Here is a 16,455-nt window from a genome sequence, read left to right as displayed (position 1 = left end):
TTAGGCCTAGCACCAGACCACATTTTCATTAATCATTTAGGTGACGGAACAGAATGTGTTTGTCTATTAAATATGTAGATGACACCATGCTGAGAGGGGCTGTGAGGTCTTTGGAGACGGGATGAGAACTCAAAAAATGGAGATGTGATCTGAATAGGAGCAGGTGTGAGGTATACATTTAGGCAGGAATGATGAACTGCACAAATGTGGGATGGGGAATGTTGGCAGCTTCTTCCAGGCTCTACCTTTCCCCACGGACCACTCTCAGTACTCCACATATTAGTGGCACACAGAGTACCCTCAGCCGCTGTTGTTTTTCTTTCTCCAGAATTTGTCAGGGCTTGGGCTTGTGGGGGCTCAGGGCTCAGCTGGACACTGTATTCTTTAACTGGGTTTCCTTATGGGGCCCCGAGAGCAACCATTGGACAGTGAGCTGTCCGTGCACGTGGAGGTTTCCCTTTACATACATGGAATAAGTTTCTTGCACACAATGTCAGGTTTTCTCCCCATGGGTTACTGCCATCTGTCACACTGTTTGTAACACACTGATCTCCTGAGTAGACTTGGAAGCTGCAGGTATTTGCAGTGTTGCTTATTCAGTTCATGTGCAAGATTTGGCCAGGTCTTTGAGAAACAACCAGTTCAATGTCACCTCTTCCTCAGAAGATGATCTAGGAATGATGAATCTAGCATTTATGGAAAATATTGTAGAAAATGCAAATTTTTTCATGCCAAGTGGTGTCCAGGGGAGGGTAGCCTGCATTCAGGAAGTCAAGATTTGCTTGACATTGCTTTGCATTATTTTGTCCAGTTTGGCGAGACTGTAGAAAATGACAGTCAGAGCCTAGCAAAGAAGATTGACAGGAAAGGATTAACATAACAACAAAGAGGATCTGTGAACAGTCTTCAAATGCATGCAGATACAATGAAGAGAATGATTTTGCCTCTGATTTCACTGATTAAACTTCTACTGCTGTAATGAATGCTGAAGTTGTATGTTCTAATGACACAGCTGTCCAAGCAGCAGGGTAGATTTCCTGGAGAGATCTGTAAAAGCAGGACAGACAAATCTTTTATGGGAATGATGGAGGCACAGTGGTCCCAAGAAGGGGTCCTGAGGCAAGGGTGGGAGCCTTTCTGTCAGGTGAGGATCTGGTGCATCCAGACAGATTACCTGTGAAGGGGAAATGGAAATGAGCCTCCACTCAAACTTGCAGCCCTTAGTCTGAAATTTTGGGTGCAGTATTTATTAGTGAAAGGTGCTTGCAAAGATGGAAAGCTGGATGGCTCTTACAAACAGACTTTCTTCCCTGCCCCCACCATGCTCTGCTCTGTGTGCTCACTCGTTTAGATTTGCTTGTTTGTTTATTTGTCATGAAGTTTTGTTTCTACTCTTTCCATCTTAACTGTTCCCTATTTTTTTTATTATTACTCCTGCAAGTTTAATACTTGAAACTTTTAGGCATAGCATGACTGTGAGAAAGATTTTTAAAACTGGGAACTAAAGACGCACTCCTAAGAACAGTGACAGAGACCAAAAGCAGCCTAATTTAAATTAGTCAATAGGAAATGCAGTTTTTCATTACACCTAAATTTTAGAGTACTTATTTAGAACATCATTGGTCAGTATACCTGTTGAAGAAATTCTGGTCTGTTTCTTTTACAGGGTTATAATTTATTTTAAGACTTTTGTGCATTGTTTTCTTTCTCTTTTCTTTTTATTAAATATTTTATTAATGTATAGCAGAAAAATAATTGGGAAATTGGTACTATTTGTTACTGTTTCTTATTTATGGTTAAATGCAGTAGGTGAAAGAGCAGTCAGCATTCAAAGTTTAAATCGTTAAAATAAATATTCTGAAGTGTGCATTGTCATAAGAAAAAAAAAATATTATTGGGATGTGTAGATAGACGTGGCTGGATAATTTTTGTTGTTTGACACATACAGAATCACTCTTTTAGTAAAGGTCAGATGTCTTCAGAAGATTCGGTGCTTAACCTTGAGTTACATCTTAACTTGTTCTGCTTTGTTTGATGTAGCCTGAAATACTTAGGTGAATACATAATGTGAAATATATAAGATATGCTAATTCTCAGTAAGTGTAGTTTTGAAGGCTGAGCATGAGAATTCCAAGACCTTTTCCTTTCATTCAGCACAAGCAACTGTTATTATTTTGAGTAATTGTGCATATGTGGTGTTACACAGATGTCCAGAGTCTCCTCCTTAATCTAACCTTTGACCTCAGCAGGATGTTTTCCTAGGAGAGAGAATCCCCTGTGTGAGAAGTATACCTGTCTGTTCAAGCTGGAATGCCACAGTCTAGGCAGATTAAAATGAAAAATTTTATATCTACTGGACTCTAAAGAGTAGTTAATATTAACTGAGCAGTAAAATTGAGAAACATAAAAATTGCAGCTGCCTTCACTAAAGTAGTGTTTTTAGGAAAAAGAAAAGAAATCATGGTGACCATCAAAATAAAAGTATCTGTGACCTTCAGACTATGAAAGGAAGTTCCCAAAAGAGATTTTAAAATGTGTTGTTGTGTTTCTGAGGACTATGGTACTGCTAATTGAATTAATGGGAAGGCAATTGATGCTGGATCTCTGCTTTGTTAATGTAGAAGCATTCACTGTGATAAAATCTATGGATGTTAAGAGTAGCAAAATATCTTCAAACTAGCATGTTTTCAGAAAAACTCTTGTTTTTAACTACATGAATCATCATTCTTTTTTTCACCTGTGCAGTAACAGTAAATATTCTTATTAAAAAATGTTGCTGAAGCATAATAATTAGCATGCAATAATGTTTGTAAGGATTTTTATCCTATCTTGAAGGTACTCACTGGAAATGTTCAGTGTTGACTAGGCCTTTGAAAAATACTAGAAATTTCATCTTTACAGTTGATGCATATTTAGCACTCAATTATTTAAATTATTTAGGAAAATAAATAGTCTTGTTTATGCTATATTTAGGAATAATTCTGTTCTTCTGTCTCAAATGTAGCAATCTAAAAGTGTCTGCAACCAGGCAATTTGGAAAATTTTTCAATTTCTATATGTTTGAATTTTTTTTCACACCTGGTTGGATTTTTCTTACCCATCACCGTAACTGTTATTTTAAAGCATTTAAAGTATTTAAGTTTGAAGAGCTAGAGTTAAATTAATGTTGTTTTATGAAAAGCTGGTATCCCTTAAAATTGTTTGTTTAGTCTTGTAATAATTGAAGGAATTAAGATTTTTTTTTCTACTAAGTCTTTTATATGTGTTTACTGAAATAGTTTATCCCTCTGTTTTTACATATAACTTGAGCTAGACTGAATTATTTATGAATCAATATTACCACTTACCATTTTACATTTAATTACTTTAGTTAGGACTGGGTTTGGTGTAAGCAAGTAAGTTGAACATTTTGAATATTGAACCAAAAGGTAAAAAGTGTCCTTTCTTTACTACAACAGAATACAGTACAATCCACAGTCCATCCACCCCCATTAAAGATTCAGATTCGGATAGATTGCGTCGTAGCTCAGATGGGAAATCACGTGGACGTGGCAGAAGAAACAATAATCCTTCACCACCACCTGACTCTGACCTGGAGGTACTTTATATAAAATGTCTTTGTCCTGTTACAGACTTTATTTTTGTCATTATTTTTCACAGAGAAGTGTTATTTGCGCATCAAAAATAAAGTGGCATTGAAGGGCCCTTTTTTTTAACAGTATTTTCATAGAAAATTGGATTTTTCTTCTAAAGAACCTTCTTCAGGATGAGCTCCTATTTCCTCAGAAAAAAACCCTGGGTGAATACTGGGTGTTTCTTTCTCAATTTGATTAAACAAAGCAAACACACAAACCAAAGCAAACAAACAAACCAAAGCAAACAAACAAAACAAAACAAAAAAGCAACCAAGAAAAAAGAAAAAAAAGGAGCAAGCTTTTTCCAAGTCAAAGAAAGGTTTGCATTTGGACAGGAGACACTTCTAGCACAATAGTGGGGTTTGTTCTCTCATGCTGTGTTCACATTCCTCCCAGTGGCCCGTAGTTTATGCTGAGAACACATCTCCAATGACACACCACAGCTATGAGTGTCCACACTGCATTACTTTTCCTTTCCAAAAGCTTACCCCATTTGTCATCATAGGAAATACAACCTCACCAGGATTTAAAATACTTGTATTTGAACACTTTATTTTTCATTAAGATATCATTTTGTGTGTGGTCGAAGGACAAATTTAAAACACATATTTTCCATTGTCTCTAAGCAAAAGAATTATTTACCGATGCCATAAGTTTTATACATACATCATCCAAGTTCATAGTTTTTGTTCTTCAGGTGCCTAAAATGCATTAAAATTAGCCTAAATTAAGGGGATTTAAGTGCTTAGCTGCAGTCTACTTTGTTTTGGTTTTAGAGGTAATGTTCAAGAGCAGTTATATGAATTTTGTTTTGTAAGACTTGCAGAAATACAGAATTCTAACCCCAAGGATTTAATTTTCAGATGCTTCTCTTTATTTCCGTTTCTATCTCACATCAAGCTTCAAAAATTACATTGTACAATCTCATTTTCTGTGTATATTTGACAACACTCTAATTCTATTCTAATAGAAGGATTTGCTATAATAGCAATTGTAATAAAAAGCCAACAGATTGTACTACCCTACCCACTGAAAAAAAACTGGTTAGTTTTGAAAATAAATGGCAAGAAAACTATGGTTTTGATATGCAACCATTTCAATACAATTTTCCCATTTGTGTGCTTAGTGATTCAAATTTTAACTTTCCATTTCAAGTGTTAGCTTCACAGAGGAACACATTGATTTGATTCTCTTTTTACAGAGAGTATTCATTTGGGATTTGGATGAGACAATCATCATTTTCCATTCCTTGCTTACAGGGTCCTACGCTAACAGATACGGAAGGGTAAGTGTCAAGAAACTGATGGGAATGTTCAGTGATATTTGCTGGTTTATGGTTGATACACAAGGCATACCAGAACATTAGTTATTTTTAGAGGCCAACTGGTACAGGTGTTACAAGACAAAAAATACCAAGCTGTTTCACGTCCATTCTTTGCAGTTACTCAGCTCTTGTATTCAGTACGTATTGAAATAGTGTTGGGAGTAATACTTTGACCACTTGAGGTTTGGTTTGTGGATACAGGGTTGTCTGAAACCTCCTGATATCATCAAAATCTGCAAAGGTCTGCATCCCCTCAGAGAGTTAAGAACTTCCAGGAATGTTTTTTTTGACCAGTTGGCTGTGCTCTGTACTGAGAAGGCAAGAGGAAGAATACTTTTGGACATGGCCAGATTAGTGTAAAATTGTTTAGCTTACATTTTTTTAATCTACATATTGACTGATGTTTTTGAAAGTCTGCTTATGAGTCAATTCTTTCTATTATGCACAATCTATAAATCATAACTGAACTAATGAATGTGTTCTACAGACAGTGGGTTTCCTTGGTAATTCTCAGAAGAGAAACATGATTTTAGGTGAATAGGAACAGTTTATGAATGGAATGTCCTTATGAGATCAGACTTCTTTTCAGGATTGTGTTTGAAAGCTAACATCTCAGCTTGTGCCAAAATCTGCTATAGCCTTTTATGTTCACCTCATGCGAGTTATAACTGGAATGTGATTTTTGTTAACCTTAAAAATTTCTACATGTAAAGAACAACTACATAGTTTTGTCTGGCTTCATGTAATGCCTCTGCCTTCTTGTAAACCTTCTGCTGAACACTAAAAGGTTTTACCCTACACCCAGCTGAGGGAAGGGCAAAGATACCTCCAATTCAGTCTGTGCCTAGGTCAGATTCTGAGTTTCTCTCAACAGCTTTTTGCTCTATAAAAATCTAAAGTACTACTTTGCAACCTTTCTTGCTTGTTCAGGCAAGGTTTGTTTTCAGAAATGTTTGCTGTAATAACAGTGTACCTGTTTGAGGAATATAATTAGGTTTTTTTCATTATATATCAGAAAAGCAAGTTAATTAAGCAGCCTAGGTTTCCTAGGTGTTGTTAGTTTATATTTGGTTAATTCAGCAGCCTTGGTTTCCTAGGTATTGTTAGTTTATATTTAGGTAGTAAAAAGAAACTAGAACTTGAATGTTTCAACAATTATTGTATGGATATGTATGGACAAAAGCATTATAGAAGAGTATTAGATGTTACCAAAAGTTATTTTCCATTTTTCAGACTAAAACCAGCTTTTGTGTGGCATCCCAAAATCTATGCCAATTCAATTCAGAATGAGGAGAACAAATCCCAGTGCTCACAAAGAAGCTCACTGATGACAGACTCACCACTGGCTTTTGGGCATCAGAATAGTGCTGGAAAAGCCTAAGTAATTAGTCATTGATGTAGAAGTACTAATGTGAACATATTTTTTCCATTTGTTACTAGTTCCCTGTAGTGGATTCATTAATTGGGGCCTGAACATAAACACTTTATTGCTGGATGGTTGAAGTTGAGGAAAGTGGCTGGTGTTCAGTTGCAGAGATATAAATACATATGCTGCAAGGAGGGGGCTGACTCCTGATTGCAGCTCCATCACTGTTGGCACTGTTTAGCTGAGGTGTAGCTTTTGCCCGGCTGCTGGCTTTGGTTGTGTGGCATCTGGCACAATATTCCTGCATTTCTAAACAACAACCAATTGTTGATGTTGAGAGGAATGATGGCATTAGTGCTTATGCTGTGGATAAATACTAAATCTTTTTGGTGAGGGGTAGCAACAGGCCTGTCTTTGGCTCTCAGATGCTGTCATGAAACTGTGCAATTCTTGTTTTGTTTTCTTAAGATTTCATTCAAATCAGAGTTTCTCTTGGGTTATTGACAGCTTCAGACAGCAGTTAGCCATTTCCAAGGATGTTAGAGGAAGTTTCAAATGTTCGAAACAAACATAATATAACATGTATCTGTCATATGAGAATTTTAGGGTTTATTTGTGGCAGCAGAAGGTGCATGTTTTTAAGAGTGTTTGTCTGTGATTACTGGCCTTTAAAATCAGAAATCTGGATCATAAGTCAATCTGAAAAAAAAAAAGTTGATGGGAATTATTATTCTTTTCACTTGTATTCTGGTTTATGAGCAATCTAACATCATGTTCTCTTACATTTCTGCTCTGTGGTGAGGGCTAGAAATGCCCTTTTAAAAACGTAAATCTAGGCTGATCACATAATCATTAAAATACAAAAGCTGGATCTTCAAACAAACAAAAATGTCCTAATTAAATAATAGGGGATTTGGCAGCTTGGCATTCAGCTCTTTTCATAAAGCCTGAGTGAGTTTCAAGGTGAATGACTATGAATGATGTGCGGCCTTGCTGCTGAAGGGATTGATTTTCTTTGCCTAATTCTCTACCTCATTCCTCCTTACTTGTGCCACCCTTTTCTCTATCTTCTTACTTTTTCATCTGTTTTTATCACCTGCTCTCCTTTTGCTGCTATTGTGCTCTATTTGCCTCCTGCTTTTGTCCTTCAGCTTTGTTGTAACAAAATAACACCTTTATTTTTCAGTTTGTGCAGTCATGACACAAACTACTTCATAAATCACTACATTTTTATTTAAGGATGATTTGAATTTAGTGAATTTAAGGGAAATGTGTGAAACTCTAAGAATATGATTTATCCTTCCAGAAGAGAAGAAAAAGAAACAAAACATTTCTGTTAGGTTTTGGATTTTTTTTTAATATGTACATTTTTAAAATATGTATATTGATCAAATATAAAGTTATCAGTTACTTTAATTGACATTAGGGCTGATTAAGTTTTGGAATTTGGAAAAACTTGGAGCCCTTTAGGGTCTTGGAGCAGGTGAAAATACAGCTCAGAATTGGCACTAGAATACTGTGGTCTTTACATACGTTTCCATCCTCAGTTAAAGCAGTTATATGCAGAGGTTTTAAAGGAATTTTCCTTTAAATTATAAGCTATTTTATTGTGGTTTAATATACTTTAGAGATAGAGAAAAACAAAGCCTGGTTTCACTTAACCCTTCATTTGTGACCTGTAGGCTTAAGTGGAAAATAAGCCTTGTACCCAAAGTGAACTTTCCTGTTTTTCAGCTTCTTGTTTCTCCACAAAACAAAGAAATCAAGTAGGTAGAATTTAGAAATGACATACAGGCAATGTTTTGGCTCCAATGCCAGTATTCAAAACAAAAGGCCTACTTAAGCAGTTTGACATTGGTATTTCTTTTCTTTAGTTAAACTGTACCTCCCTCAGAGATTTGTACCTGATTTTGACCATACCTGAAAAGACACTGACTGAACCTGCAAATCCCAGGCAACAATAAGAGATTGTTAGCTTTCCTACTCATTGTGTGACACCTCACAGTAATTAGTTAGCAATTAGTTGCAAAAATTGCAAAAGAAGGTTGGGTGTGGGGTTATTTTTTCAGAACCTTGTTCTAGCCTTGTCTTTTTTTTAAAGCTTACAGCCCCCACTGTAACATCTGATGGCAGAGTTTGATCTACTATGATGCTTTAAGCCAAGGTTCTTGTGCTTTTTATTAGACCAGTTGCAAGTTTGTGACTATACAGATGCTTAAAACGCTAATGCAGATAAGGTTTTTGCTTCTCTTAAAGATGTAGGTATTGAGACCACAGTTTAACATAGATTGGTGTTAAGTGGAACTTCCTATACAAAAAGATTGTGTTTAATCTAGGAGTTAAGGTTTCTTTGAAAAGCAGTCCATTTTGTTTCTTCTTTTAGCTTTTGTGTTATTTAATCTGATGCTTTCAGTAGGTGCCAATGAGTTTCTTTATTTTTTTCTGCCTAATTAAATTATCTAATAAATGACATTATTTTACAATTACTTTAGAGAAAGCAATTCTGTTTTATTTCTGCCATGTAAAAATATCTTGGAGTGAAATGGTTAGAAAGCTTTACAAAAATCTGTTTTTACAGACTCAGGAATGTGATAAAAATGTTTAAGTTAAAAAACTGTCGTGTACACTGAAACATAAAATATATATTTGCAGCCATTTGTTTAAGATTAGTCAAATGGATTCATAACCATTATCATGCTCTGTTGCCCATTTATTCTGCTTTTAAAATGATGTTCCTATTTATGGATGGAAGCTCAGAAGGGAATTATTTCTACCTTGCTGCATTGGCAGTTGCTATCAAGATGTAGCAAGTGGTCTTCATTTGCATCTTAGACCTTTAGCCATGTAACTCCTTTTAATAGCTAGAGCAGAGGCTTCTGTGGGCTGACTTCTATTAGTGCTCAGGTTCAGCAGAAATCCTTGTCTGTTAAAAAAAAGAAGCCCGATGCTGTGTCGGATGATGAGATGCTAACTGGGCACAAAGATAAGCAGAAATGTCAAAGGGAGAAGAAACCTCAGGCATAGATAGAGAGAAAATACCACCTGCTTTCCACCTCACATGCCTACAAAAGGAAAGGAAGGCACAGGTCTACAAATAGAGAAATACTAAAACAGAGAGACAGAATACTTTTGTTCATATTTTAAAGTCTTTCCATTTGAATTAAGAAGCCAAATATTCTTTTTTTTTTTTTTTTTAACTGTGCCAGTTTAAATAGAAGACTTATTTTTAAGGGCAAAGTTCATCAAAATAGTATGATGCAATTTTTTTTCCCCATTTATAAGGGCTATTTTTTTTTTAAATTTTAAAAAACTTAATGTATATTCAAGAATGTGAATTCAAGAATAGATGTTTTGTCTGCTCGATGTAGCTTTGCTTCTAATTTTCAAAAATTCTTTCTCTGGATAGTAGTTCTTGGATTTTGGCATTTCCAGAAGGCAAACAGGCTGCCAAATCAACATTCTTTTCCAGCTCTTTACTACTGACTCATTTTGCTTTTAACCAGTAGTTACAGAAAAATGTTTGAAAGTTCAGAGATCCTGTTGAAACACCTATTAATTTGATTGAGAGTGGAAAAAGAAACTAAGGACTGCATCTTTTGCTTTTTAACTGTGTCTTGTCATCAAGTTTAGAATATTAGCTTATTTTAAGTAAAATATGGGTTGTCAGTTCTTCAGTTCTATTTAAAATATAATTCCTAACAAACTAACATTAGTAATAGAGGGTGTTACGAGATAATATAACATGTTTTTTCAAACTCATGCTCCTGTGCACTTGGATAGTGCATTATAAATGAGAAAGTCTATATCAAATTTATCTATTAGGCTCTCTTTTCCATTTTTCCAGATTGAAAATATATATAAAACACAAAAAAAATCAAAACGAGACAAACATCTGTAATGCATTTAGTAACCACAATGCTGAACATGCTTTTTGAGTTTATTATCTCAGTAAGGAATAAGTTGTTATGGTAATTTCTGTAGAGAAGTTAAAGTGTGTTATGTATTAATAACAAACAATAGTTTTGTTCAATCTGTATGGGTGGGCCCAACTGGAAGCATAATTAAAGCATGGTTTTGTGGACAATCAAGGAGTGGTTTTAAATATAATTGCCATTTGCAAATAAAAGTAGTTCTTTGCTTTAAAGTCACTAGGTATTCCCAGCACTGAATCCTGTCATTTGTGACCAGTGAGAGTTTATTTTGAGTAACAATAGCATTATCATACCCCTGGTTGATCACAAAACTTGTGAACAGTTGTAGAATCTGGAGAAGTTTTAGGTGAACAGAGAACAAAAAGTCTGTGCCAGGGATGCGTGAGGGTGACCACAGAAGTCCCACTGCAAAATCTTGGAGCCAGTTGAGTTACAGTCATATTTTTGAGTGTTACTGGTAAGAGTCGTAGTACAGGATGAGACAGGTACTGAACTGAAACTGACAAAGCAGATGTTGCATTTAATATGAGTAGTATCTTACGAAAAGCTGTTCCTCCCGTTTGTATTTGGGTATGTATGTTAGGCACAGTATTGATGGTGTACTTGCTTAATTTCTTCTTTAAGGATCCTCCCACTTCTGTGTCCCTTGGACTCCGAATGGAAGAGATGATTTTCAATTTGGCGGACACACACCTATTCTTTAACGATTTAGAAGTAAGTGTTCATTCTTTTAAAACACACAGAGATGATTTAATGTTTAATATTTGTCTGGTTTTATGTGCTGTTAGATGGTTTGACAATTATTTGCAGAGTTTCAATACAGAAATGCTTAGAAAATAGCTGTATCATTTAGTCATTAGGATATATAATAATATCTACACTAAATGTCTGCACTGCCCTTCAAATGTTCCTACAGTTTAAATGGTAGAGTTTTGTCCTCACAGGTTTTAGCATTTATGATGACAGTAGACAAGTTTCAAAAGCGGATACACTGAAAGGATCTATAAACGTGCAGAATTCAATAGTCTGCACAGGCCATTAAATATTAAACTTCAGCTTCTATAAACAGTTGATGGCTGGGTACAGATTTCTTGCTTACATGCCACTGTGGGCAAGAGTTACCTTAGCTTCAAGGGACATCATTAATGATGTATGGGCTGTCTGTGTCCACAGCCTGTTCCTGGGGCTGCTCCGCCTTCGGCAGGCACGGGGTGTTCTGTGCCAGGGTGCCTCTGCCTGCAGCTTGCAGCGAGGAGCTGTGGGTGCCTTGCCAAGGGCTTTTTTAGCCTGCACAGCCTATGGTTGTGAGATTGTTCCAAAACTCTCCAAACTGCTGAAAGAGACTGTCACTGTAATGCCTGGCTGTTTCATCTTAAAAGGGAAAAAAGCAATTTCTGATCATATTTTAATGACACAAAAACATGAAAACAGTCAGATTTCTTTCCCATCATAGTGAAGACAGCTGTTTATTTAAAATCCAGCTGTTAAGCAAGCTTGTGGTGGGGCTGCCAACACACATTAATCATCACATTGTTGTTTTGCTAGATTTTAGAATAGTGTGTTATTCCAGACAGGCAAAAGAATCTAAAAGATTCAAATGCAACTTTTGCTGATCAAAGTTAATTGGCAGCAATTGGCCTTTAAATATTTCCTGATGTTTCCCTTTTCAAAATCAAGCAAAATACACCTTATTCAATAGATGAGCCAAAATAATTTGAAAAATGCCAGTGTGTGATAGACCTCAAATGTGGTTTGTCCAACATCTGTCCTATATTTTGATTTCTTTTCATCTAAAAAGAAACCACTCACAGATGATTTGGCATCTTAGAATGTAATGAAATTATTGAACATGGGTTTTTTTTCCTTCCATTCCTTAGAGTATTTTTTATACTTACAGTAAAATAGATGGTTTCTTTAAATTTTAAAGTAGCGTTTTCTTTCATGAAGGTATGTAAAGATATGATTGTTTTGGATAGAAGAAGCACCATCAGTGAGTTGCATGTATAGGAATTATTTTTCAGATTTGTCTAAAAATATAACAATACTAGTTATTTTCCAACTCTGTTTCTGATTTCTGGTTATATTTCATTTTAACCAGAGCGGAATGAAAAAGTACTACTCTTTCGGTGTTTTAGCAGTATATTTAATAAAGTTCAGTGTGTTTTCGTTTGCTATACAGAGCCAGATATGTAGCCACTTCATACATGATTGTTGACATCGCTGACTTTAATGAAAGTTAATCAATCGTGTCTTAGGGGTGGTAGATTATCTTCTGCTAATAGACATATTGCAGCCTTAACAGTACGGCACAGCAGTTTATTCACTGAAGAACTTTGAAGCTGTGTGTGAGAAAACAACTGCTCCAGGTGGTTCATGGAGGCATAGGAGCTCACTGGAAATGATTCTTTGCATTTCCACCATAACAACCCAGTTTATCTTGTGTCTCCAAACTGAAGTGTTACAGTTTGTGCCTATACCCTATTCTGTCTTTCTTATACATAGAAGCACCCAGGAGTGAGCAGTTGGGTTCATGTCCTTGCACATGAGCTCTAATCCTTATGTCTGGGGAACATAAGCTCCAGTCTGAAAGACCATGCCTTGTCCAAGGAGTGAAGAGCATGTTCAGTGTGTTTAGAGAAGCCTTCAGAAAAGTACACAGTGAAAGGACATAAGAGAGCCTGTACTTTGTGGGAAGCAGCATATAAGGACTAGACCTCATCACATACTGAGGCTTCCTGTTCACCAGAAGTGACATGTTTTTTTTGGAACATGTCACAAGCACGTGGTGTTTTTGAAGGAGCATGTCCTCCTGGAGCCGCACTCTGTCATTCTTGTGAGCATCACCATTTAACTAGCAGGGCCTGCCACTTTTCCAAGGGCTGTGACCTTGGGGCAGATTCCTCGCATCCATCTCAGAAACTCAAAAGTCCTTGCTTGGTGGTTTGGAAGTTCAGGCTGCCCACAGCTTGACAGGCTTTCATGAAAACTGTGGACAATTTGGTTTGGATGTGTCTCAGGCTTAAAGCATCTGTTCTCACTGATGAAGGAGTGAGTCTGAAAGATCTAATGGTGACACTACTCAGGCCTAAGCTTTCCAGTTCACAAGCACAAGCATCTGGGCTGTTGGGAATGAAGATGTTTGTAGGCACCATTGCCAGTGAGCTGCAGAGTTTGGGTATCCTTGCCCAGCCATAGTACGAAGAAAGGCAAATCTGGATTTGGAACATATCTAACCCACAGAGTAGACGTTTTTGGGTCTAGGCTTAATTCAAAGTGGGAACCTGAAAGCTGATGCCCTCTGTCTCACCCAGGCTCAGAGGGAACCCTTCTTGGCATATAGAGAGGCTGCTTTTACAGGCAGGCAATCATCTGTCATAACTTTGGCCTATGATGCACATTTTTCCAGATACCACAACTTAATTTTTTTAAATAAAAATCTTCTTTCATCCAACGCATTCCAGAAAACTCTATAATCAGAACAGCTCTCATGTTATCCAAGTAAAAATACTTTTTCTTCTTATAAAATGCTGAAGACCGATTGAACATTTTGAATGCAAAGGGCAGAGTTGCAGCAGTGATCTCTGAAGCACAATTTGATTTATATATGACCTGATTTTTCAAAGCTCAGCCTAGAGATTTAATAATGTTATTAGGTTAAATTCTAAACTTAGGCAGTCAATTTTTAGTCTGTATAAAGAGAATCAGTGCCAATGTCTATCAGTTTAAAACTGGTTTACCCATCTGAATTTAGTAGGGGGTACAGCCAGGTAAATGAATCACCTAATTTTATGTATGTTGTTCTTTATATAATAGTAATAGTAATGATAATAATAATAATATTTTATTGAAAATTTCAAAGTCATTGAAAAAATTCAGTCAGATCTCACTGTCTAGGTCTGAAGTCAGTATTCTGTTTCTAGATGGGTGAGGTATGTTTAGATTTGCACCCTTGTACAAGTTCTTATTTTATTACTTTGAAAAAAATAAAATAAATTGCTTATTTCCTTCACTTTGCACAGATTTATATGGAGTAATTAATTCCAAAGTGATGTAATAGCAAATAATTTCTGGTCTTTAGGAACATTCCTTAAACAGCATGTTAAAGGGCTATGACAAGGTTTTTAACATACTGAAAAGAAAAATATTAATGTTTACTTATGTATAATTTGATCTAAGTACCATAATAAACAGTGTTTTCTTGCAATAGCAGTAATTTCATAATGAAATTATAGAAGTGTACTAGGCTAAACAGTAGAAAATAGTGCAGTGTTCTATAAAATTTAGATTCCAAAATCTGCATTTGGGCTTCCAAATAAGAGCTTTTGGTTTTCAGTATTGAAGCTTTTTTTATTTAAATATCTCATACTTTCTGTTCTATAGTTGAATTTTAATTGTGTGCAAGAGGGAATAACTAAATTGGTGTTGTGCTCTCAAGAGAACCACAGTTACCTCATCCAAAAATAATGTTTGATTTTACATGCTGATTATGTTGTGATAGGGATAATAAGGTATAATATTTTAAAGGTGTATATGAAGCAATTACACATATGATGTATTTTAGGAGGTATGCTCCAGTGTTTTAGGGAAATGAGTGACTTGATGATAGGACTGAAACATGACATCCACCGAGGTGATCAGCTCCGATGCAGGTGTGTCCTACAGCAGAGCAGGGGACCATGGCTCATGGGGGGTGTTCCTCACCCCAGGGAAGCCCAGGGGAGCACAGAGACCCACCAGGAGCCAGCAGCTCATATGAGAGTGGCTTACTTTCCTGGCATCTGCAAGGCCAGGAGAATTGGTGTCCAGTCCCTCTTCCCACAGTAGGCAGCCCTAGTGAGCACTGTGCCCAGGAGCACCGTGACCAGGGCAGGCAGGCAGGTCATGGTGTGGCAGTTTGCTCGGCAGGGTGTTACAGCAGGGATACTGCAACACGTGTATCAAACAACGAGGCCCATGGAAAAGAAATACCTATGGGCTGATTCTTGATAGCTGTTTCAGAGAGATGTTTATTTCTCCAGCCGCATGGCCGGGGATCTGCCGAGGAACTGAGGCAATCACGGGACCCGAGGGTCCTTGCCCGTGCTGGGGAACACAAACCAACCAATGGGAACGAGGCTGAGCAGGGGCAGGGAAACCCCGTGTGTCCCCTCAGGGCCCCTCTCCCAGGACTACATGGCAGGGGGACGGCCCCAACATTTCACCCATTTATTTTTAACAAAAAGAGGTTTAAAAGTTAACATTGAAAACAACTGGATAAACATGAGATAACAAGGACAGTTTCAAAACAAAACAAGCCACCTTCCTGAGTCTTTAAATGTCCAAACAGATTCTCTGGAACATCTTAAGGCTGACGGTAGGGAGACAGGACTCTCTGGGCATGCTTTGTGGGGAAACTGAGGCAGGAGAGGGTTTCTTCCATTTGTACCAGTTGGAACTCTGAACAACAATAGTTAATTTCTTCCCTCCCCCTCTTCATCCCCCACTCGGCATTGGAAAGGGATTTTTGGGGAAACAATTGGCAAAGGCATGGTTTTGTGAGGGAAACCATGGGTGAAAAAACGGATTGGGAATACACTGGGGGTAATAGGACATAGGGTAAAAGGGAAAGGTGGTATTAGGAAAGGGAGACTGTAGGGGGGCTTATAATGGAGATATTGTCTAACATGACTATGATTTTTAGCATATATACTGCCTTTTACAGAAACACCATCAGGCCCAGTGACCTCTGCTGCTTGTAACCCTTTTCTACCTTGCACAATTTTCAACTCTACTACTTCGCCATCTCTTAAGCTTGGGATGTATTTTTCAGGGTTATTCTTTTTAAAAGCAGTTCTATGAACGAATATGTCTTCTTGGTTGTCACATCTTGTTATAAAACCATAATTTTGTTTAACATTATACCATTTTACTATTCCTAAAACCTTAGCTACGATGATCTTTTCCTTTTTCCGAGTGGCTGCTGTTTTCTGTCTCGCTGTGTTTTTGCTTTCTCTTTCGTTTTCGCTCGCTCCCGTGTTGGAATTGCCAGGGCTGCTGGGGCCATCGGGGCTGCTCGTGCCTGCGCGCTCTTCCCGGGGTTGCATTCGGGGCTGTGTGGGCTGGGCCGGGCCGCACCGCTCAGCTCCCTGCACGCTGCCGCCTCTGCCCTCAGCTGCACTGCTGCTGCCTGGGGCCGCGCCCACGTCTCGGCCAGGGCCC

The 16,455-nt window shown here is 37.4% G+C and overlaps 1 protein-coding gene across 1 annotated transcript in view; it reads left to right on the top strand.

Moving 5' to 3' along the window:
• EYA1 (EYA transcriptional coactivator and phosphatase 1) overlaps positions 1–16,455 on the top strand; it is a 162,723-nt gene that overhangs the window by 109,649 nt on the left and 36,619 nt on the right. The window contains 3 exon segments of the mRNA XM_032127417.1: positions 3,459–3,598; positions 4,837–4,920; positions 10,882–10,971. Coding sequence (XP_031983308.1) covers positions 3,459–3,598; positions 4,837–4,920; positions 10,882–10,971 — 314 coding nt within the window.

This window comes from Corvus moneduloides, chromosome 1, assembly GCF_009650955.1.
Source record: "Corvus moneduloides isolate bCorMon1 chromosome 1, bCorMon1.pri, whole genome shotgun sequence".
In the NCBI taxonomy this organism is placed as follows: Eukaryota; Metazoa; Chordata; class Aves; order Passeriformes; family Corvidae; genus Corvus; species Corvus moneduloides.
Note: the sequence above shows the minus strand (reverse complement) of the source record. Positions and strands in the feature narration are given on the sequence as shown.